Raw genomic sequence first — 24,988 nt, 5'->3', positions numbered from 1 at the left:
GGGTTGTACCCTGAAAAGAAGCTGACTCTTTTCAATGTTAGACGAATTGGGTACAAGCCTATGAAGCATAATGGGGCACGTGACACGGAGAAGTCAAAGTCAAACTAATTTTTACATTTGTATCGAGCCAATTATGAAAATTTAATAAAATCCATGTAAAAGCATTTATAAAATCCATGTAAGTATAATCCTTCAAATCAGGTTTGGCAAATATTTCCCCACTTTTTGGATAGTGATTTTATTACTTCTTGCCTCTAAAAAAATTGTGATTTTATATTGGCGAGTAACATTGGAAATCAGATATTACACCTGATTATTTACATCAAGTGGATTTAAATCGTAGATTTGATTAAGTAACTATTCACTAAATACACACACTTAAAGGTAATTATATGTAGATCTGCGGTTCAATTTCATTTCGGATTTTTTCTTAGGAAAAAAGCCCACAGGCCCGCCCAATAATGGTCGTGATCTATCATAATGGGCTGCTCTCGCCCAAGCCCAACAAAATATACAAAACCAGGAGATATCACAAAATGGGCTTATTATAATTAATTATTAATATTTACCCACTAATAAAACAAAATAAAAATAGAAGAGCAGAGAAATAATTAGTTAGACAGGTGGTCAATATATGCACGAGAGGGTGTGCAGGCGGCAATTAATTTTTGATGGCTGCTAGTGTAGCCATCAAATTCAGAAATGCAAACTCTTCCCTCTGACCGGGACCCGCCACCGGCGCCCACCACCAGTCACCACCGCGCCCCGCACATTGCTACGTCGTCGTTTCCCACACCTTGTGCTGGTTGAGTGTTATTTATGGCAAACCAAAATGTTTGCATGAGTTGCTTCAATAACATTGAAGCCTCTTAAATATATCAACCACAACCTACTCCATAAATATATATGATTTAAGATTTCGTTTTAATAGAACTATTCGAGTTCGATTCCTGTCGAAATAGTTCATTCAAATTAGATATATTCGAACATAATGTTTTTACGTCAAACCGATTTGTTAGTTGTTTCGCTAATAAAGGATCGAACTCGCAACCAACAATATAGGAATTATATGTAACTAGTCCAAATTTGCAATTAGGTTCGACTCTACCGTATTAAAATCGTAACAAAAACAGTGCCCCGAGAGAGTAATTACTAAAAGTAGGAACATTAACTAAGAGAAAGCAAAATGGAAAAAGTTGGAACACGACTTTAATTAATTATACATTCCAAAAGATCGACCGATGATCTAAATGCAGTAGGCCATTATATCTGCAGAATGCAGATACAAGAATGCATGACTAGTAGATATCATAAATATTAAAAAAGACAAAATAAGTACAACATGCCAACGAAAGTCATTTTTTTTTTCCTATATATCAAAATTCAATAGCTAGTGCTATAATTTAGTTGGAATAAGCAGAAATAATTAACTTAGGATTGAAGCAAAGAAACAACATAAAACATACATAAACCCTAGTTCTCTAATCATGCTAGCTACTCCATTTCTCCATCGTTTTCCGAGGCGATAATTCGACCAACTTCAATCAACGGTTCAATCCAAGCCCTTAATTAACTAATTAACACCTTCCTCGTGCATTTCGCCGTTCTTTTGGAAATCATCACTACTAATATTAAGACTACCACGTTCGATTTCAGACGGAAAATCGATTCTTTGACCCGTGATTTTCTCCAAATACGAAACAATCATGGCTTCTCGACTTTTCGCCGAAGCCCTATCACGAGCCCTAGCCAAAGATTCCTCCTCAAAATGCGCCAATTCTTGATTCCTCCAAGCCTCCTCTCTAGCCCTTCTCTCTTCATCCAATCTCTCGACTGCTTCGCTAAATTTCCTATGAAGACTTTCTTGATGATCCATCACTTGCTTCGTGAAGTTCTCGAAGAATTCGGACATTGGATCAACTAGTTCGCTATACATATAGCTAGTTTCCGTTTTCTTCTTCTTCTTCCTATTCTTCGGCTTTTTATCAGCATTGTTATTCTTCAATGAATCCGACCCCGCTTCTTCTTCGGACAGCGGCAAGTGGGCGGTCACGGGCGGCGGAATATGACTATGACTAGGGCTAGGGCCTGTTTGGTTAGCCTGATTATTATTAATATTATTAGAAGTAGGAGTAGAATTGTAAATGGCTTCCAGCTCGCCAAAATGTACTGATCTACTTTTGCTGATGATATCTTTCTGATGATGCATTTGCAAGTGTTCTTGTCTCTCTACTATTTCACTGTTTTCATTGGATACTTCTGCTGCCACTGGTTCCCTACATACATTTATTATTTCTTATTAACAATATTATTATTCAAAAGGACGACAATATATATATATATATTCTTTTCTTTTCTTTTATTAATTATTTCTTAACCAAAAATTAATGTTCTTGATCACAGCAAATAATGATGCATAAATAAATAAATGTAAAAGAAGTGAGAAATAAAAAAGAAATAATTACCAGAAGCGGGGTTGTTTAATAGGGGAATCTTGTTGGTTCTGCCAACAATGGAGGATTCCGAGAGAAGGGTGTCGGGTACTCTCCTCGGGGAGTTCATATTGCTCACTCCCACGAAGAAAGCTACCATCTGATGCTGCAGCTGCCGCACCACCACCTCTTTCATTATTATTATTATTATTAATGCTACTACTGCAGTCTCTATAATCATTTGATCTGGAGCAGATTTCGTTTAGACCTAGCTTGAAGTTCACCGGGAAATACGCCTGAGAGGCGGCGGCGGCGCCGCCGTAGTGGTGGGGTGGAAGGAAATGGTGCTGGTGGTCGAGGAATAGTTGCTGAGTGGGAGTGGTTAGTGAATGATGGTGGATTTGGTGGTCATGAATAATATGGGTTTGGTTCATGGATAGTATATTGTTTTCCGGTGCTGATTGCTGGTGCTGCTGGATTCCGGGTATTTCAAAACCCGAATGCATTATCTATATAGATATAGATATATATGATTCTGTATGTATAGATGATGATGAACAGTGACACTGGTAGATCTTGAAGAAGAAGAAGAAGAATAAATGAGTTTAGATTTGGAAACCCTAATAATAATGTTGAGAAATTGTACGTTTACTGGAAGAAAGATGGAGAAGAAGGAAATGGTAGGGGTAGAGAGAGAAAAGAAGGGAAGAGAGAGAGAGAAGAAGGAAATGGTAGGGGTAGAGAGAGAAAAGAAGGGAAGAGAGAGAGAGAGTGATGGAAACCCTTGTTAATGGAAGAGCTACTAGCTAACTGTGGGAGAAGATAAAGGGCCCGGAAATGAAACGGGTTGGTATGTTTTTTAACTTGACCCGGTTAGAAGAATCTACCTTTTTTCTCTTTTTGTTTTTTTCTTTGGCCGTTTAGGACTTGGGTATTGATTGAAAACGAAATTATTATTATTATTTTTATTTTTTAAAAACTTATTATAAACCTATTTTATCTCACTATTATATAATTTAAAAAGATTTAAACTAAAATTTAGGAAACTACCAATAAAGTTGTTTCGTCGAAAATTTAAAGTTTAATTGCAAACACGTCAACTTCTAAAACATATATTTAAAATCGTTTATGGTATTGGTTGAAAACACCACCTAACGTTTTGAATCGACTGTCTATGTAAATACGTGAAAAAGAACAAATTACTCATAATTATATTCATACAATAGCAAATGTGAAATAAAATGTCTATCAAATTGCATTTGGATTGAATGATTTCAAATAATTTTGAGTAAAAATTTCAGTATCACAAATTTTGAATACAACCAAACACAAAAAGTAAATTTTAAATTTGAAGTTACAATTGTATGATATGATTTTTAGTTAATTAATTGAGTATTTTTATCAATTTGCTAGTTTTATCTTACATTAATTATGACATAATAAATAAGGAGAGAGAGAGACTAGAGATGACACGTGCGGTTGTGTGTGTGGCAGAGTAGAGAGAGAGAGAGCAGAGCAGGTAAATGTGTAGAGAGAGAGAGAGAGAGAGAGAGAGAGATTCTGAAAGAAATAAAACTACAAAATAGAATTGATGGTGGCGCACGTGAATGTGTCACTGTGTTTGCTCGTCCTTACTGTCTCCTTCTCTGCATTAATTTCTGTGTCCACTGCCACCCCCACCCCCACCCCCACCCCCCTCAACAATCCAACGGCTACAATCCTTTTTTTTCTCTTGCACACGCCCTTTCATTTTCAGACACTGATCTTCCCATGTATGTATTCTTCATTTTTAAATTCTTGAAATTCCCGTTTTCTCCTTTCTTCTGCAATAATACTTTACTCTTTCACCCCCATATATATATGCTTATTTTGTCCTCTCCTATAATAATTGTATTATTATAAATAAAATGTGTGAAATAAAATAACTACTGGCAAGGGGTGGCAATTGGAACAAATATTCTGAATTCCGATGATTTCTGATTATTATTTTTTGATCTTGGAATAGTGTTTTTCTATTATGATTTCCGAAATTTTCGATATCCATTTAATTTTATTAAAATAACTATTTTGATAATCCAAGCAAACAAAAATGAAGCCCATCAAACCCATGAATACAAACTATTGGGCTCCATAATTGGGCTCCCGGCCACTACTTTTGTTATATTATTATATGACTTGCTTTATTCGATTTAAATTATATGACCCATTGGGCCAGTATTCATTGGGTTCGTTTCTTCCGAATTTTCATTCTATATTTAAGTTTTCTTTTTTCTTATTCTTTTTTTTGCAGTTTGCAAGATAAAATTTTGAATTGAGTTGCTACTTGATACTTGCTAGTAGTGTGACATGGAAAGAAGGAAAAATAAGATTTTACGAAAATAACATAAAAACTAAACGCGAACCTATAGCTTTGGTTCACAACTCTAGACCGAGCGTAATGGCGCTCGGTTATCGTTTTCCGGTTCAAGTTTTCGGCTTTTATATTTTTTGCTCACTCATATATAGAATGTAACATGATCATTTATCAAATATTCAAATAAGACTATTGACTTGTTGAATGTCTCAACTCCCAGTCAACTAAAATCTCTAGAGCCTGAGATTCTGAATAGACTTCCAAATCACAAATATCAGATTATGTGAGATATTTTTTTGTGTTGGATATAACTACCATATAAAAATAAAAATTAAAAATAAAATAATAAATAATGAATAAAAATAAAATAAATAAATAAGAATTAAGTTTTCTACTGCAATTTGACCAACATGTATGTGTACGGTAAAATGAAGAAAAAAGTTACGTCAAATACTGAACAAAGCTGAAAATAGCAAAGAAAATATAGAAAGAAAACGATAGAATTCATTGTGTTGTGTATAATTCTAATAACTCAATAGCCCTTAATTAATACGCATTTATTTCTCGTGTTGCATATTCAAAATATTTTAATTGAATTTGACTAAAAAAATTATAGCAGAAAATTGTCAGATTTTTTAAAATATATTTTTATAGATCCATATTTTTATTTTCCTTCACCTGCAAGCGCTGAATACTAATTACTTAATTTCTTTTTATTTATTCATTCAAACTTATGTTTATTGGGAAAAATAGAAAATATATATTATTTAAATCTTCTTAAATTTTGTACGTAGGCTTCTTTTTTTAATAATTAAAATACACATCATTAGGTATTATTTAAAAAATCTGTTTAGTTATAATTACAATTTACATTATAAAAGGTTTGATAGTTTTGTCGTGATTATGTCAGTAAAAGGATAAGCATTTTAGGTATACATCAGACGTCAAGTTGGCATAAAGAAAAATACAATGAATAATGAATAAATAAATAAATAAATTTTCTTGTAATAAAACAAAGAAATAATAAATTAAAAAAATGATATTATAGGAATGAAAATCTTTTTGGGACCACAATACTCTGTTTCGTCGAGGAAATCCAGAATACTGCATCAGAAGATTTAATGCTGCACCCAATTTCTTATAACTTCAGCTACGTAAGAAATCTACAACAAACATATCTTTGATTATCTGCTTTAAATTAATAATTACTATTAATTTATTTAATTTTATTTTGTTAATAATGAATTCAAAGTTCAAACAAAGGTGAGATCAGCTGACAAAAGAAGATTTTTCTGGATTGGTTACTACTTGTTCAATATTGGACAGCTAACTAATGCTTAGATTTGGAATGACGTAATTAGTTTATGATTTAAGGATTATCTTCCCACTTGCTAACATAATTAAATATTCCTAATGACGTGCTTAGTCGAGTTGTTTCGATATATTGAAATGACCCTCGTAAATTTTCTGTGAAAAATATAATCGTGATGTATTTGTCACACATCGATTGCACACAGCAAAATCATTTTTCAATCTCGACTGTAAATATGTGCGCTAATTTTGTTTACTACAACAAGCTTTCGACTCTTGATTTTTAGGAGCCGTTCGTTGTTTTTCTCTACACTTCGTTATGTTATCTACGATTAATTCTACAACAGATTTATCAATTCGATATTCACTTTGATTCTAATAATATTTTAATAAACTATTATCACTACTATTGCAACTCGGAGTGAATATTTGTTGGTCACAACAAGGTACTTCTTGAAAGATTTGGAACATAGAACCTGCACAATAGAAGAGTTGACCTTTTAGAATATTAGAGCTGACTTTTTTTTGTAAAAATATAATGCAGAGGTATGTTGGTTTATCAGTCAATTGAACTTTACCAATAAATTTACTTGAGAACAAATTATCATTAATTCTCTTTATATGGTAGGTAATTCGTAGGAGTTCTTAATACACTTTGTTTCTTCTATTTTGTATTTAGTATTTACAATTGTTAAGAGGGTCTTTGACTAGGCTTATAAACTGTTAAAAAAATTTGTAAGATATTTAAAAGCTTAAAACATTCTTCGAGAGTGTATGGTATTTTTTTGGTAAAATAGACCTTAAAATTTCATAAAATAAGAAAATTGAGAGCTTTAAAGTTAAGATCTTATAACTTGTAAAACCAGCTTATAATCTTATTATCCAAACAATTTAAACAACTTATCAGATATAAGAATTTATCAACAATTTCAAATAATCTCAGCTCAATCAATTCGAACTCTTCTTGGGCAGAAGGAGGAGTTTTATGAATTGTAATGCTACACACATATATATACAAAAATATAGAAGAGTATATATAAGAGGAAAATGTGATGAAACTAGTAAATAATTGACCAAATCAAATTAGTGTCATGTTGCCAACATTTGTAAACTCTATCCTAACAAATTAGTCTATAATAGAAAAATCGAATAATATCCGTATCTTGATTTATATACAGCATGTGAATTATAACAATTGAAAGTCGTGTTTAAACAGAAAAAACACAGCTTCAGAAAAAGAATTAGAAAAAAAATTGCCGAAATGAAAAGAGAGTAGCCAGCTGCGAATCTTGGTAAAATACCTCATAACCACTAAACAGGAAATAAGCATCATTTTGTAAAAACAAGTGGCGGACAGTTGCAGCTGACCCTCATAGCCGATAGGAGAGAGAGAAGAGAGAGAGAGAGTGTAGAGAGAGAGAGATTGAATTTTGAAACCCTTTTACTTTTCCTCTTTCTTTCTCTCTCTCTTTTTTTTTTTGTTTTTTTTAATTTAATGTTTAGTATTTAAAAATTCCACTGAGCTACCACTATTTATAATTCCGATATATAATCCTGATACAATTGCGCCATTTATACACTCCAAGATTTCGTTTCAATAAAGAAACCGTAGCCACATCTTTTTGTATTCGGAAGAAAAAACCATGATAGCATATATAGAGAGGTTTGTCCACGAAAACGACGTCGACTCCATGCCGGAGCAGGACACGGCGGCGGAGCAGGACCGCGGCGACGTCCTGCCGCTTTTCAACGGCGTCGACCTGCACGGGACGGTGGAATTCGCCGGATGCGGATGCGGCTCAGACGCCGGTAAAGATTTCGGCGGGACCCACTTCACTGAGCCGTTGGCCGTCATTCGGCCGTCAAACAGCGCCGACGTGGCGAAGGTTGTCAGGCTGGCGTCACGGTCGCCGCACCTGACCGTGGCTGCCCGCGGTAACGGGCACTCCGTCAACGGGCAGGCCATGGCCCACCGCTCCCTCGTCCTCGACATGAAGTCAATCGAAAGTAGAATCGACGTTGACCCCGCGGCGGCGCTGGCTGACGTCAGTGGCGGTGCATTGTGGGAGGATGTACTGGAGCACTGCGTTTCCCGGTACGGCCTTGCCCCACGCTCGTGGACGGATTACTTGGGTTTGACGGTCGGCGGCACTCTGTCTAACGCCGGCGTTAGTGGTCAGGCTTTCGTTTACGGTCCCCAGACGGAAAATGTAACGGAGCTGGAAGTCGTTACAGGAAACGGCGACGTATTGGTTTGTTCCAAGAATCAGAATCCGGAACTCTTCTTCAGCGTTCTTGGTGGACTCGGGCAGTTCGGAGTCATCACTCGGGCCCGGGTCATGCTCCAACCCGCACCCGACATGGTATATACTTCCAGCTATACAAAAGTAGACACGTTTCAGAAGTCTTAATGGATTTTTAAATTGCTGATTATTTTATGTGGTTGTTTTGGTGAGTAGGTGAGGTGGATAAGGGTGGTGTACAGTGAGTTCAGCGATTTCACTCGGGATGCCGAGTTGCTGGTGACTCGGCCGGCGGGTGACTCGTTCGATTACGTGGAAGGTTTTGTAGTCACCAACAGCGATGACCCGGTTAACGGGTGGCCAACGGTTCCATTGGATACAAATCAATCATTTGACCCGACCCGGATCCCTCGTAATGCCGGCCCGGTTGTTTACTGCCTTGAGGTGGCCTTGCATTACAATAATGAGGACCCGCCTTTCACAGTTGACACGGTAAATTAAATTAAATTAAATTAAATCGTTCATTTTTATTCAAATTTCATTTTTTCTAACTTTGCAATTATTAGTTCTTAAAAAATGTTACTTTTTTTTGGTTTAGTATTTTAAATTGAATAAAATAGTTTATGGTTGTCTAGAATTAAGAATGTGTGGGGCCAATTAAGTTAAAAGATGAGACTAGAAGGGGACTTAATTTTGACCTAGGTGTATGATAATTGGACCCCACAAAGTTTGATGTTGACGACGAAGCAATAAGTGGGTCCCACCCAGTGAAAAGGTCAAAAAGCCTTACCACGTGTAATAACCACAGCCCCCCACCCCACTCGGGAAGGTGGGTGGCGCCTCCGGACTCCACGGCGGCGGAGTCACGGCGGCGGCGGGGGGAGGGGCAACAGTAATAAATTAGGAAAAAAGGTGGTGAAAGGTGACCATACACACTGTGGGTTTGTGCTGGGTATGTATCTTCCATTGGATTTTCTGACAGCATCAAACGTATGGAAGCGGACACAGAATGCGGTCCTTATTACGAGATTGACACCAACCGTACTTTAATTTCTTCTGACGTCCTCCTCGCGTAATGACAAATTAATAAAATAAAATTCCCCCCAGGGCCAAAATAGTAATTTCACCACTTCTAGTCGTCCTGTTAATTATAATTAGTCCTCTAGTAAATATTGTATTTCAATTAATAATTATTTGAATGGTGCAGAGGGTGGAGAGATTGATGGGAGGGATGAGAGAGAAGGAGGGAATGAGGTTCGAGGTGGAAGTGGGGTACGTGGAGTTTCTGTCACGTGTGAAGCGTGCGGAGAAAGAGGCAAAGGCAAATGGTATATGGGAAGCCCCACACCCGTGGCTTAACCTATTCATCTCCAAAACAGACATCGCTGATTTCGACCGTCTTGTCTTTCAGAATATTTTGCACCATGGCGTCGGTGGCCCTATGCTTGTCTACCCTCTACTACGCTCCAAGTACGTGTCCTTCTCTCTCTCTCTCTCTCTACAACTCTCTCTCTCTCTCTACCTTCTTCTCCTTTTAATTAAACTTTCTTATTACACCCCTAATCCTCTTCTGTTCTTTCTATTTCTGGCATCTATTTATTCCTAAAAATTGTACTATACTATTACACGATCACCATGATTTTTCTATTTAAGTTGATTTACCACCGTATTTGCAAATAATCAACCTCGATTAAATTTCTAGTGTACGTATTTGAAATTAATTAATTAATAGTTTTGATTATGAATTCACTTGAAATAGATACATAAATAAAAGAGATTATTGGGGTGAAGAGAGAACTAATTAGGTGGGGAATGGGTCCAGTAAGAGTGCGGGTGAATAATGGGGCGGACCACCCTATTTTGTACTAATCGGATCGGATCGGATCCGCTGACAAAATTTGCTGGGTCATTTTAAATCGGGTGGGTAAGATTTACATATACACATAATACATGTCATGTTTCTTTCCTTTGTATAAAGTAAGAAGGATTAGAATTTAGAATATAACATTGACCCACCCACAACTTCTTTTTATTTTTTCAAGTATAAAATAATTGCAGTTATTGCAGCTGTACTAGAATACGACCATTTTATTTAATTTATTATTTATTTATTGAATAATGGTAGATTTCTAGAAACCAATTGTCATAAGTAGAGAAAGAGAGAGAGATAGACAAGATGGAAGTAAAGTGACCCTTCTAGGTTGTATAAGCCAGAATTAAAGTAGTATATGATTAATAATTGTCATAGATTTTGTTTATTATTACTAAATTTAATATAACCGTCCACTTAATTTGGTTGTGCAATAATGTATATATAGAATTTTTGGCTATATATGTGAGTACAAATTAAGTGTATTATTATTAATTAACTGGCAAAATTAAAAAAGCCACTAGCTAGCTAGCTTGTGACACCATTAGCTTTTTGGTGGATCTTGTAGAATCTAGACAGGGTACAATGAGTGTGTAAATAAATTCAATTAATTAATTAATTTATTTATTTATGTTGTGGTTAATTATAATAATAATTAAAAAATATATATATATATATATAGGTGGGATAGCCGGAAATCGACGGTGTTGCCGGAAGGGGAGATATTTTATTTGGTGGCGCTGCTGCGGTTCTGCTTCCCATATCCAAAAGGTTTGTCGGTGCAAGAAATGGTTGTACAGAATCAAGAAATTGTTCAAACATGCACTAACAATGGCTTTGACTTCAAGTTGTACCTTCCCCATTACAACTCCACAGATGATTGGAAACACCACTTTGGGAATCAATGGACCAGATTTCAGGGGAGAAAAGCCTCTTTTGATCCAATGGCTCTCCTTGCACCTGGCCAGAAAATATTTCCTAGAAATTGGCAGCCCTCCTGATTTTTTTTTTCCATTTATTATTTGGTGGTGGTGCTTTTTTTATTTTTATTATTATTTTTTTTTCTTTTCCACTCTCTTTACGGGGGTTTAATTAATTTCCAGATGTAAATGAATTATCTCGACGAAAATTTTAATTTTTTTTATTTCTATTTTTTAATTTCTAGGTATCAATAATTAGTGGTGTGCTGGGCCAAATCCAATAGGCAATAAGATTTGTGTTGTATGACAGAAATGTGGAAAGTCCAAAAATGGTGGTTTGTCTTTACAAGAGAATGACAATTTTATCAGCCTTAGTCGCAATCGTTACAGTTCAATTTTTCAATAATTAAAATTGTTGGGCTGGAAAGTGTGCAGAATTTATATTTATTTGCTATTTGTTATTAATTATGGTAAATTACACATACACCCATGAGTTATGCTAAAATAACTTAAAGGTTAATGTTCTATCGGTAATTACATTCATCCCTTGTTAGAAACCCTAATGGAACAATGCATTAGATAAGTTACTCCGTTAGGCTTCTAATGGACTATTAGTTTCAGGCAGTGTTCGAGACAATATAGAGCTAGAGGCTCACATGGCTTTCCTAACATTTCTTAAATCCTTATTAATTTTATATAAGATTTACAAATTTTCGTCTATGTTATTATTAACGGTCCCGCGGAAAACATATATAATGCATATCGAACACCAGGACATGAAATCTTGGCTCCGGTAAAATTTTCAGTGGTGTGGCTCTAATTATCAATACCCTAGGAACCTTAAAGTTATTTTAGCATACATCAGGGATGTAAGTGTAATTTACCAAATTAATAATATTTGACAATTCAAAAAATCAAAGTTTTCTTTTTATTGTGATGATGATGTTTCCTAAATTCTTGATGGTTCATTATTTTGGTTTAAAAAAAAAACAAAAAAAACAAAAAAAAAAAAAAAAAACAGATACTTTATCAATACATATTTAAATACTCGGTTATGAATCTTATTTAATTAATTAAATAATTATGTCTTATTCATTTTTTTTGTCCATTAGCTAATGATCTTACTCTTAGAACCAGTAGTAAACATACATATGAAGTTCATTAATATGTTTAAATAATAATTATACTTAGATTCTTGTATAAATTAAATGAGTCAAAGATATTTAGAACATAGATAAGTGCTCCAAATAAAGAAGATTGTTACACTGATAAGAAACTGATCTGAAAATCAGATACATAAACACTGATTAATTAATTATTAATATTGGATATTATATTATGAGTATCAGATTCTTTTTTGTCATGAAAAAGAAAAAAAAAACTTTTATAAATAGCTTTAAACATATGACCTGGGAGATATAACCGTAATTGGTTTCATCCAACAAAAGAAAATCAAAATCTACTTGGTTCCCACAATCCACCACAACCCTAATTCCATAGCTTAGCTTCCCCCCCCCTTTTTTTTTTCTTTTTCTTTATTATTGCTTTCTCTTTCTCATCAAAAGTTGGGCAATTTTTAAACAAATATCATTACTTTTTCTTTATTACTATTTTTATTTCCGGATATATGACAATCTTTACAAATTATTTCTATTTATTCAGGTATTATATATCTTTGATGGATATTTCATTATACGAGATCATGCATAACTTGCTACGATCGGCTATTTTTTTTTTTATTATATAAAATCAATTAAGACAATATTTTCGACCTGAAATGTACTAAATTATTAGACACAAAATAGCAAGTTTATTTTAAATTATTTTATATTGTTTCATTATTGGTATAATAGAATTTAAAGTTTGATGAAAGAAACAAATATTTGGGAAAGCAAATACTTTAGGAAAGTAATGATAAGATCATCATTTCTTGTGAAATGCACCATTTTGTAAACTTTATTTTGAAATAAGTAAAATCTCTTTTTCTTTTATTAATATTTATTTATAATTTTTTTTGCTTTTTTAATGTAGTCAATCAGTCTTCAGTTCACCTGCAGAGTATCGGATACGTTTGCACTCCGGTAAGTGTGTCATGCAAAAGATATACATACGTCGCCGGTATTCGTGTCATGCATCGACGTGCTTTTTCTCAACACTAATTTCTTCCCAATTAATTAATTAATTAATTAATTGAAAAGGTACTCGATTTTTTTTTTAAAGAATGTATTTTTGAGTTATAGTTGATATAAAATAAAATTCACTAATTAAATATTTAAAGCAAATTGAATTTGGTGGACCCAAAAACCGGGCCAACTTTTTTTGTTGTTTTGCATGATTATTACAAAAAGTAGCTCTCTCCCAACTGTGGGACTTCACTCTTCACAGTTGTTAAAATCGTGATAGTGAATCAATTCACAGCTGAAACCAGGAATTATATATATATATATATATATATATATATATATATATAAATTTTTGGAGAAATTTTGGCCCACTCATTTTCCTTTACAACTGTATATTTTACAAAATTAAGTGCACCAAAATCTTTTTGCAATGCACAACTTTTGGCACCTAATTGAAAGAAGTGTTGTGTTATTTTTATTTTATGTTTGTCTTTGTTCTATGATACACTAGAGGATTTCATGACTAAATTATATTTTAATTTATCGATATGATACATGTTTCATACATACTCGTACGTATATAATATTGTATGAAAAACTATTACATATATGTTACAGTTACTAGTGCAACATCTAAGATTTGATACTAGTTCCCAATTTTTTTTCTTTTTTTTTTCCTTTGTCGTTTTCTTGATTTAAATATAGGGACCCCTTAGTGTTTTTTTTTTTTTTTTTTTTTTGTTTTTTTGTTTTTTTGTTTTTTGCTAGTGAGTTGCAATTTGAATGGAACTTTTGGGTTTGTGCAAACATTTTACTTTTTCGGTTTAAGATATATTTAATTCATAACTGGACTAAAGCCCAGTTATGAATTAAATGGGCCCATTTATTCATTTATTAGATAGGCATTAATTGGGCCAGCATAATTTTATTACCGGTTCGTTTGAAGCCCGTATTAGTCATAATTTTTTTTCTTTACATATTAAATATCGATTTAGAGTTTGAAAGTAAAATTATTCGTATTTACCAATTTTGCTAGTATTTATTATTGATTTATAATATTTGGATTTTTGGAGAAAATAAGATTATTCATAGTTTTCATGTATATGTAAAGGGTAATTTTTGAAAATTTGTATCAAAACTTATGTGCATCTACTTTAAACGACACTTAATGATTAACAGATGAAATATAAAATCAAAAAATATTTTAATTTTTTTGACCTTTTATTTTATTTTAATAAAGTAATATAATATATATTTTTATTTGCTCATACATAAATATAGACTTATGTGTATGGTTTTGAGAGTGTGGATTTACTTATTCTTATTGCATCTATATGGCTGACTGCAGGTTCATTCTTAAAAAAAGAAAACGAAACGAAAAAGAATAAACTATAATTTAAGGTAGAAAGAAATATAATTAAATGATATGAGACTTGTGTGGATGGAGAAAAATTGTTTGGTGTCGGCCACGTATAGGCCCATAGAATATAAATAGTCATGACAATGCCCAAGATTTGGTGGACCGGTGGATCTTGTTTTACCATGTTTTTACAGCCATTGATTGGGCTATGTGGGCCCACGTGTTTCATTTCAAAAGTAATAATTAATTCAAATGTTGTCACCCAATCTGCTAATCATTCTTTCTTGTCATTATTACCACTGCTGGTTAATTAAGGAGCAGATTAGCATAATCTGACAACCTTAAACACGTTTTGCTTCATGTTTTCACCTACCCAACCACCAAATGCTCGTTTCAATTTTATTCATCAACAGAAATAATGAATTCGAATAAATTTTGTATTAGGTAATATATAAACCCCAATTAAAAGATCGATTTGATTAAAATACTAATATTAATTATACAAATTAAACCTCTATTCGTACATTTGATGTGCTCACAAACTAGATCACCGTTACGGTTTGTAGCTGTTTGATATGCCTAATTGGGCCAACCCAATGGGCCTACAAGTTATTTACCTACTGGGCCACGAGCCCAATATTGAAGACCAATATCACCGAGGCCCAAACACCTTCAAGTAAGGCTTGGGCCCAACAAAGCAAACCCAACCCAATAAACGACATATAAATAGAGGTTTTACTCATTTTATTAAGGTACGTCCTATTAACTGAGCAATACGATCAACTGTATTCTCTGGACTATTTCTATGATCAGCACGTCTGACTTGAGCGTCGGAGGGGTTTCCGCCGGATCAACCCCCGGCTTAGTTCATGTGTTCTATGATCGCAGGTACCTCAGGATCATCAAGTTGTCAAGCTACTGATCCGCTTTGCTCTCCCAGTTCATTTTCTACACCACCCTACTGATCCGGTGGATCTTGTTTTACCATGTTTTTACAGCCATTGATTGGGCTATGTGGGCCCACGTGTTTCATTTCAATAATAATTAATACAAATGTTGTCACCCAATCTGCTAATCATTCTTTCTTGTCATTATTACCACTGCTGGTTAATTAAGGAGCAGATTAGCATAATCTGACAACCTTAAACACGTTTTGCTTCATGTTTTCACCTACCCAACCACCAAATGCTCGTTTGAATTTTATTCATCAACTTAAATAATAAATTCGAATCAAATTTGTATTAGGTAAAATATAAACCCCAATTAAAAGATCGATTTGATTAAAATACTAATATTAATTATACAAATTAAACCTCTATTCGTACATTTGATGTGCTCACAAACTAGATCACCGTTACGGTTTGTAGCTGTTTAAATCTGATTTATTAATAATTGAACTTAAATTAAATTAAATTTATAAAGTTTGATAATATTTTTTTTAGAGAGAGAAAAAAAATTAAATAGTTCATACTAAATAGGTAACGAGTTTAGCGGGCCGAATTGCAACATTTTTATGATGGGCTAAGAAATGTTGAAAAGCCCGAAAACTTTGGATTTAATTAATTTAATACCGATTCGAATTTCGGACAAAAGATAATATGCCTTTATTACCGCAGGAGAGAGAAAGTGAGAGGGAGAGGAGAGAGAGTGTGTGTGTGTGTGTGTGCAGCAGAAAAAGAAGCTCTGACGAAGAAGAAAAACGAAAAAAATCTCCATTGAAGCCGATCTTTTGGTTAGGAGGAAATTTTCGCCTTGCGTATGTTTTAATTGCATCCGATCTCATCTAATTAGCATATACGCAGCTCTTCAACGTATACATTTTCCTGCAAATTTTGTTTTCAGGATTTAATTTTCCCCAATTTCTCGACGATTTTTGCAATTACTCATAATTTTTTGTTTCTCCGATTTTTTTTTATAGCCATTATCTGATTTTTAGGGTTTTGTGGTGAAAGTTGGAGCTGTTGTGGGTGAAATAGGTGGGATCATTAGCTAGGATTAGTGAAGTGGTCTGGGAGCTATGGAGGTTTGGTGTTTCCATTTTTTATGAATTGGAGGAAAGAGAAGAAGATAATATTAATATTACCGGTGGTAATTTTTTGTATACGAGGGGGGCATTTTGGGGAATTAGAGCGAGGATATGGATAGTGATGATTCTGAATTAGGGCTCGGGGGTGCAGGTGAGTTAGGGCTACAGATTAGTGTCGAGAATGCAAAGGGGAAAGATAAGAACGAAAACTCGGATTCTGATGGCGAATTTGATGACAAGAGTGAGGATCTCTTGCCGTGGATGATAAATGATGTAAGGTCAAGATGTGTTGATAATGGTGGAAGTGGAAGCCATGAGGTGAAAATGGATGTTAATTTGAATTTGAGGTTGAGTGGTGAGCCTTCATCTTCGAATTCATCGAATATTGCTACGGAAACGGAGAATTTCGATCGTTTCGATCATGACATGCAGAATAAACGGCCCAAAGTTCATTCCTTCTCTCTGTGAGCTCTTTCTCTCTCTATCTGTGTGTGTGTGTGTGTGTGTGTGTGTGTGTGTGTTCCTGGTATGGATGTGCCGATATGTATAAAATTTCTTTGGTTGAATCATTGAGATTTAGTACTAGAAAACCATTTAACAGTGAAGTGTTTGTCTCAAGTTTTGATTCGAATTTATCTGTGAGAGAAACCGTTAGAAATGGTTCCGACGAAAATCGCAACTCATGAATTTGTTAATCTAAGAAGCCACGATTAATACAAATATACACTAAGCCATCACTCGTTGAGTACTGACCTTACACCACTGCTTGTTTTATTGTTTGTTCTTCTGCATCTTTTAGAAGACCATCATCTTTGTGTTAAATCTTCTTCTCTTATGCAGAGATTGGGTTACTAATTTTGAAACCGAGATTCATTATCTCGGTCCGCTACACGAGGAGGTTGATGACGAGAATTTGCCTGATTCTAGTGTTACCTTAGACAATGCTGAAAATAAGAACGATCCTTTACAAATGGAAGATTCTGGAGTTCGGATGGATCTGACCGATGACTTATTGCATATGGTAACTATTGCAAATTTAACCATGCAAAACTGATATTCTTTTCACCTGTTTAAGATTACGAGGCTCATTGTCAATATTTTCACCTGCTTTAGGTTTTCACGTTTTTGGAGCACATGGATCTTTGTCGAGCTGCAAGGGTATGCAGGCAGTGGAGAGATGCAAGTTCTCATGAAGATTTCTGGCGTTACTTGAATTTTGAGAATCATTACATATCCGTGCAGCAATGTTAGTATAGCACTACGACAACACTTGTATTTGTTTAGTGGCTAACTGTTTTCTTCATCCTTCATACCATAATTTTTTGATCTCATGGAAAAACTAACTCGAGTTATTTATTTTCTGCTTCAGTCGAGGACATGTGTCAACGATATCCCAACGCTACTTCAGTAAATGTTTATGGTACTCCCACTATTCATCTTCTTGCAATGAAAGCACTCTCTTCTCTGAGGTATTTTATATTTAAATTTCGCTTCATCTTTTTTTACTTGGTCAGCATTAGATGTTACTGATACAATTGACTTTTTTTTCCCAGAAATCTCGAGGTTTTAACTCTTGGCAAAGGTCAGTTAGGGGAGACTTTTTTCCAAGCCTTAACAGATTGCCACATGTTGAAGAGTTTAACTATCGACGATGCTTCTTTGGGTAATGGCAATCAAGAAATTGTCATTTATCATGATAGATTGCATGACCTTCAGATAGTGAAATGCCGTGTGATCCGCATCTCTATTAGGTGCTAAATTATTTCATTCTTGTTTATAAATTTCTGCTTCCTCCTTAATTAGGTTATGAATTATACATATATATATTTTTTTCCTCAGGTGCCCACAGCTTGAAACTTTGTCTCTCAAGCGGAGCAGTATGCCACATGCTTTTCTTAATTGCCCCCTTTTACGCGAGCTCGATATAGCTTCCTGTCACAAGCTTTCGGATGCTGCAATCCGTGCAGCAACCACGTCATGCCCACTCTTGGAATCATTGGATATGTCCAATTGTTCGTGTGTCAGTGATGAGACACTACAAGAAATAGCTAGGGCTTGTAGACATCTGCGTATTCTTGATGCTTCATACTGCCCAAACATCTCTCTTGAAGTAAATCTCTCTCTCTCTCTCTCCCCCTCCCTCCAAGTATATCTATATGAGATCTAACATTTGACTATCCATTGAAGTCCGTGAGACTGCAAATGTTGACAGTTCTTAAGCTTCATAGCTGTGAGGGAATAACATCAGCTTCGATGTTAGCTATAGCTTCGAGTTATATGCTTGAGGTTTGAATAACTCTCTTCTTGTTTTCTCTATTTTTTGCGATATCGGGATTTGATTAATGAATTTATGTCTTTATATGCTTTAGGTTCTTGAGCTTGATAACTGCGGTTTATTAGCATCAGTGTCTTTGGAGCTGCCACGTCTGAAGAACATAAGGCTTGTACACTGTCGGAAGTATGTCCTGTCCAACTCTTGGATTATGAGCCCTAACATCTCTTATTTTCCACACATTAATTATTACTTGCATCGTTGCAGATTTGCTGATTTGAATTTAAGAAGCACTCTGCTTTCGTCAATTACAGTTTCTAATTGTCCTTCTCTCCAGAGAATCAGCATTATTTCCAACGCTCTTAAAGTATGTTTTTATTCATGAAATAATTGAATAATCACCCCCCTGTCAAATTCTGACTTCTTCATTGAAATGAATGATTTTATTCCGTAATTTTGATATCATTATTCATACTTCGTCAATGTAATTACAGAAATTAGTTTTGCGGAAGCAAGAAAGCTTGAAAACCTTGGCATTGCAGTGCCATAGTTTGCAAGAAGTAGATCTTACCGAATGTGAATCTCTGACAGATTCCATTTGCGAAGTTTTCAGTAGCGGAGGAGGCTGTCCTGTATTGAGGTCATTAGTTCTCGACAGTTGTGAGGTTTGTCATTGCAATAATTTTTCCCTTTTGTCTTCCATTACAATTCCATCTATTGGTCAAGAAATCCAATATAGGGTTTTCTGTAGTAAGTGTTGTTATATCTGATTTTATCTACCACTCTTTCTCAGAGTCTGACGACAGTGAGTTTTGAGAGTACGTCTTTGGTTAGTCTTTCACTTGGGGGTTGCCGTGCACTAACATCTCTCGAACTCAAATGCCCTAACCTCGAGCATGTCTCTCTAGATGGTTGCGATCATCTTCAGACAGCATCGTTTTCACCTGTAAGTCTTTTGTTCTCATTCTCTGTTTCTTTGTCTGAAGCACAGTTTGGGAAAGTCTTGCAAATTGATGTCACTCTCTCTATTATCATGCTTTCATCAACTCTTGCATAAATCTCTTGCAGGTTGGACTTAGGTCATTGAATATGGGCATATGCCCGAAATTGAGCGAGCTCCATATCGAAGCACCGCTTATGGTTTCGCTTGAATTGAAGGGGTGCGGGGTATTATCTGAAGCATCCATCTATTGCCCACTTCTTACATCTTTGGATGCATCTTTCTGCAGGTGAACTTTTACCTGCTCTGTCAGATTTTAAGTTGATCGTCAATTCTTCTTCTTCTTTTTTTTTTTTTTTTTTTTTTTTTTTATAATAATTGTTAATCTTTCTACGGTTAATGTGTTCAGCCAACTCAAAGATGACTGCTTATCTGCTACAACATCTTCGTGCCCGGTTATTGAATCGTTGGTGCTGATGTCATGCCCGTCTGTTGGTCCTGATGGACTTTCGTCTTTACACTGCCTTCCAAACCTGATCTTCCTCGATCTTTCTTACACCTTTTTGGTCAATTTGCAGCCTGTTTTTGACTCGTGTTTGTATTTGAAGGTACTTTGTTGCATCTGTTATATGCAAAAACAGGGATATTGAAAAGTCGACCGAAAAATGCTTGTTTTTTCTGTTATGTTGATTTAACCTATTTTTTGTAGGTTCTAAAATTGCAAGCATGCAAGTATCTAAGTGACACATCACTGGAGCCTCTCTACAAAGGCGGCGCTCTCCCGGCTCTCTGTGAGCTGGATTTGTCCTATGGGACACTCTGCCAGCTGGCAATAGAGGAGTTGCTTGCTGGCTGTAAGAATTTGACTCATGTCAGTCTGAACGGTTGCGTCAATATGCATGACTTGGATTGGGGACTTAACTCTGATAGACTCTCTGAAGTCGGCACATTTTATGGGTCATTCGACTCTTCTTCGTCTTCCTCCTTGGAACCTAATCGCCTGCTGCAGATTCTTAACTGTGTCGGTTGCCCAAATATCAAGAAGGTGGTTATTCCTCCTACGGCACGATGTTTCGATCTATCATCTTTAAACCTTTCATTGTCGTCGAATCTGAAGGAAGTTGACTTATCTTGTTGCAATTTGTTCTTTCTTAACTTGAGGTATTATGTCTATACTACTTTGATGTTATTCTCTATGGTGCTGTGACGTATTTGACCATGGTTTGCTTTAATCGTTCAGCAATTGTAACTCATTGGAGATTCTGAAGCTCGACTGTCCAAGATTGACCAGTCTTTTTCTTCAGGTATGTTGTTATCGGCCTCTTAAGTACTGTAGTAGTTAAGATGGTAAATTAACTATCTTTACGTTTTTTTTTTCTAACCCCTTTTAATGCTTTTGTTTATGGCTGTCTAGTCCTGTAATATTGATGAGGAGACCGTTGAAACTGCCATCTTGCACTGTAACATGCTGGAGACACTCGATGTTCGCTTTTGTCCAAAGGTGACAAATCATCTCTCTCTCTCTCTCTCCCCCACACAAACTCACGCACACGCACACACACACACACACACTGGCACACACACACACACACACACACACACACACACACACACACACACACACACACACACACACACAAAACCTTCCAATTAAAGGTAAACTTTGTTGAAAGCATAACATTTATTTTCACTTGGCAGATATCTCCATTGAGCATGAGTACAGTCCGTACAGCATGCCCAAGCTTGAAACGCATCTTCACCAGCTTAGCACCAACATGATACAAACAAAATGAATTATTCTCATGTGTACAGTATTTTTTTGTGTTTGGATGTACTATAGGTGATTGTGTTGTAACTTATAAGATGTATCATGTATTATTTTCATACTGTTAAGAAACCTTAACCAGACAAATTCTTACATTATCGCACAGGAAAATTTGGTTTTTCATGTTCAACTTGGTTTTGTAGAGCTGTATTTGATAATGTAGTACTTTCACGAGCAGTGAATTATATGAATCTTGAAGTAAATATTTGTGTATTTTTTAACTTACAATTTACAATATTGATTCGAGCTGCTTTATCTGAGGATCTAGGTTATCAGGTGCTGCGGAATCTTCTCCTGGGCTCAAGTATGCATCTGCCATAGCTTTCCCCTTGTCCAGCATTTCAGCTGGAACAGTTTTGAGAAGGCTGTGCAAGAGAAAAATATCATTACTTTTTGCAAAACTTAAATCTCAGACAAGAAACTAAAGACTTATTACCCAATCAATTACCTACCTATTCAGTGCAGTGAGGACAGTAACAACATTCACCTTCATCGATTCAATTGTTGAAGCATTTGAATCATTTCTGGATGCCCGCAGCAGCAGTGAATCGAGTTCTTCCAAGGCTCTACAATTTAATTAATAAATACTAAATAAATAAATAAAGCCATGTTAACTTGCCATCATCAAACTGAAGATCGAAAATAAACTATTTGCCCTTTCACAAGCTCATCTTTGAATTTTAATTAGAAAGTGCACCACCGAGTTACTGAGTAGAACAACCAGACTCTACGGGTACCTTAAACACTGATCAACCTCATTAAAGGCAGATTTGCCATTCCCAGCTTCCGATGCATATTGTGCTACCTGCTTATTGACAATCAAGAAAGTTGTGACACGTAGAAGCTGTATGAAACGGGGTCAACCAACCTTTTAACAGATATGACAGTATTGAAAGGTCAACTAGTCTACACTTCTAAGTTCTATTGAATCCTTAAGAAAATAAAAATGTTTAATACATAAATTGTGAAAATTAGGCTTAATCACTTACAATAGTTTCTAGTCTTTTACCCAAATCTTCCTTCTACTAGGTGCAACTCTGAGTTGTAACTTGTAAGCCTATTTTTTGTTCTGCGGGACTAGACAAACGTGGAAGTCCAATTAAGATTAAAATCATTTATCTGAAGAGCCTTGTTCACCAAAGGTTTAGCAGACAAATAATGAGAGAGAACGCACCTAAAGGGATTTATTCTACACCAGAAATAGGTTAGGAAAAATCATTACCAGAAGTGTGGATTAAATTGACTAAAGAACGAAAAACAAGAATGGTTATGTGAAACCCCACTGACTTACCGCTCGAATATTAACACGCAAAGAAGATGCAGGACCGGATCTTAAAAGAGTGCGGCAATCAGCAAATCTTGGTTGATCAACTTCAAGATATTGCCCTACAGTGCAAGTAATAATGCATCAAGTTAGATCTGTAATATTTTTTTATTCTTTGAGATAGTAAAATAGACCATTTTACATATATTGCACTAGATTACTCGATCAACAGAGCATCTCAAATGGAAAGAAAAAAGAAGGCGTTAAGAGACCCTCTTGGTGCAACTCAATTGCCACTCAACATTCTGATCAATACTGTTACTAAAAGAATCAGTCAAAGAGCATTACCCAATTCCTTAATCTGTAATTCAGTCAAAATAACAGCTGGTATATAAGCTTCTAGCGGATCAAGCTTTTTCCTAGATACAAAATTTGAAAAATATTATTAGCAATACAAAGAAAGAGGAACTATATTCATTAAGAAAAGCTACCCGGTGGCCAAGAGTGAAACGAAATTTCCAGCCAAAATAAAAACTGAGAAGTCGATAAGCTATTGAAGCAATATGTTTCCACAATAATTTCACAAGATGGCACAAATTTATCTAGAGATGAAACAATCATGCGGCTAACATTCAACATTAAAGCAATCAACAGAAAGAAATTACTATCATACGTTCCATCAACTAACTTGTTTCGAGGCTTCTTGAACGTGAAAGAACAAGCGGCAAGCTGTTTTTTCAGAATAAGAATTAAAGTGATGAAGTAATCGTTTAGCTCCTACTTTTGAACAACTTCTTGAGTTACTATAGTGAATTCAAATGCATCATACGTGAAGTCATTTGATATGCTTCACTCAAATTAGGTTTTTCTATCCAAATGCAACCTATACAAAGAAGACCATTTCTATCCAAGTCATTATTTCTTCTTATTTTCCTTCGTTTTTCTCTAGTAAACTTCACGCATTATGATATAAGTAGCTACATACACTGATCTAAAAGGAAAGATAAATTATCAAGACCATACAATACGAACACAGACTCTAATGCATACTTTTTCACATAGTTGTCCAAAATGCTGGCGCCCATTGCATCTGCATTAGCCAAAGCCAAGAAAGGCTGGTCAGAACACAAAAAAAACAGAGAAAAAAAAAGAGAAAAAATGAAACTGCAGTTACTCGAAAATTTCGACCATTTTATGACTCAAACAAAACGAATAAGTAAAACCAAGCAAAGATAAACAATAAAAATTGTAAAAATCAGCTAAAAATTGAGTTCAGATTTAATCTGCATTTGCATGTGATTAATCATTCAAGCAATCGAATCAATGTAAAACTTAACATCGATCTAATTTTCCAGTTAAATTCCTAACGTTTATGAATTATTGAACCGCATTACCGCAATCAATGTACATGCTGCATGTATATATATATATATATATATATATATATATATATATATATATATATATATATATATATATATATATATATATATATATATATATATATATATCGATATATAACTCATATATTTGTACATATGTGAAACTTCCCAATCCAAAGACGGCATCATGTGAAAAACGATCCTACAGTTAAAAGAAGAACAAGGAAAATGCAATTCATGAGGGCGGGGTATTTCTGTCCTTTGAGTGTAAAATACGTGTACCTTTGGTGAGAGGGAAGAAATTGAGGGAAACAAGTAACAAGGAGACCAATCGTCTGCTCTCTGGCTTCCTCTCCGGCAGCAATGCGCACCTGAATCTAGTGCTAAAACTGCGCCGTTTTGGCTTCACCGTCAAGCTTGAAGCGCGCGTAAAAGGAATAATTGAGGCACCGTGCGCGGTGGTGATGGTGGTCATTTCTCTGGCCGGCAAAAATTGGGGACGACGGAGACCAGTTGAGAACTTATCCAGTTTTTGAATGGGAAGTTACAATTTTACCCTTGAGGATATTTCGAGGTGTGGTTTGCAAAAAAGGAATATTTCAAGGGTTGGATTTTGAAATTTAATGAACTTGAGGGGGCGAATTGTAAAAGTGGTGGGTGGGGCCGT

General features: G+C 35.1%; 4 protein-coding genes across 11 annotated transcripts; 2 read left to right on the top strand and 2 right to left on the bottom strand.

Annotated features, from left to right (window-relative positions):
• Positions 1-1,187: 1,187 nt before the first annotated feature.
• Positions 1,188-3,170, bottom strand: LOC105977161 (uncharacterized). Its single transcript, XM_013002439.2, has 2 exons — positions 2,466-3,170; positions 1,188-2,276 (listed from the first exon to the last, which is right to left on the bottom strand). The coding sequence occupies exons 1-2, from the start codon at positions 2,936-2,938 to the stop codon at positions 1,574-1,576; spliced, it is 1,176 nt and encodes a 391-aa protein (XP_012857893.2). The 5' UTR covers positions 2,939-3,170; the 3' UTR covers positions 1,188-1,573.
• Positions 3,171-7,166: 3,996 nt separating this feature from the next.
• On the top strand, positions 7,167-11,497 carry CKX7 (cytokinin oxidase 7). The gene is made up of 4 exons (XM_013002493.2): positions 7,167-8,459; positions 8,556-8,831; positions 9,547-9,809; positions 10,892-11,497. Exons 1-4 carry the CDS (start codon positions 7,740-7,742, stop codon positions 11,208-11,210), a joined length of 1,578 nt encoding a protein of 525 aa, XP_012857947.2. The 5' UTR covers positions 7,167-7,739; the 3' UTR covers positions 11,211-11,497.
• Positions 11,498-16,028: 4,531 nt separating this feature from the next.
• On the top strand, positions 16,029-21,878 carry LOC105977149 (F-box/LRR-repeat protein 15). Of its 8 annotated transcripts, none has more exons than XM_088827159.1 (18): positions 16,112-16,423; positions 16,531-17,102; positions 17,479-17,659; positions 17,752-17,884; positions 18,008-18,107; positions 18,192-18,389; positions 18,478-18,748; positions 18,826-18,924; positions 19,008-19,096; positions 19,178-19,277; positions 19,405-19,575; positions 19,704-19,856; positions 19,979-20,139; positions 20,260-20,458; positions 20,560-21,011; positions 21,091-21,154; positions 21,265-21,351; positions 21,549-21,878. In XM_088827159.1, the coding sequence occupies exons 2-18, from the start codon at positions 16,750-16,752 to the stop codon at positions 21,627-21,629; spliced, it is 2,892 nt and encodes a 963-aa protein (XP_088683285.1). In that variant the 5' UTR covers positions 16,112-16,423; positions 16,531-16,749; the 3' UTR covers positions 21,630-21,878. The 8 variants fall into 8 exon arrangements, with proteins under 8 accessions (XP_012857878.1, XP_088683285.1, XP_088683398.1 ...); XM_088827272.1 differs by having other exon boundaries at positions 16,115-16,344; XM_013002425.2 differs by having other exon boundaries at positions 16,233-16,368.
• On the bottom strand, positions 21,836-24,878 carry LOC105977145 (uncharacterized). Its single transcript, XM_013002421.2, has 7 exons — positions 24,604-24,878; positions 23,990-24,029; positions 23,288-23,358; positions 22,967-23,061; positions 22,413-22,480; positions 22,128-22,241; positions 21,836-22,040 (listed from the first exon to the last, which is right to left on the bottom strand). Exons 1-7 carry the CDS (start codon positions 24,794-24,796, stop codon positions 21,905-21,907), a joined length of 717 nt encoding a protein of 238 aa, XP_012857875.1. The 5' UTR covers positions 24,797-24,878; the 3' UTR covers positions 21,836-21,904.
• Between the last annotated feature and the right edge of the window lie 110 nt (positions 24,879-24,988).

This window comes from Erythranthe guttata, chromosome 1 (assembly GCF_056151865.1).
Source record: "Erythranthe guttata isolate IM_541 chromosome 1, IM_541, whole genome shotgun sequence".
Classification (NCBI taxonomy): Eukaryota; Viridiplantae; Streptophyta; class Magnoliopsida; order Lamiales; family Phrymaceae; genus Erythranthe; species Erythranthe guttata.
Note: the sequence above shows the minus strand (reverse complement) of the source record. Positions and strands in the feature narration are given on the sequence as shown.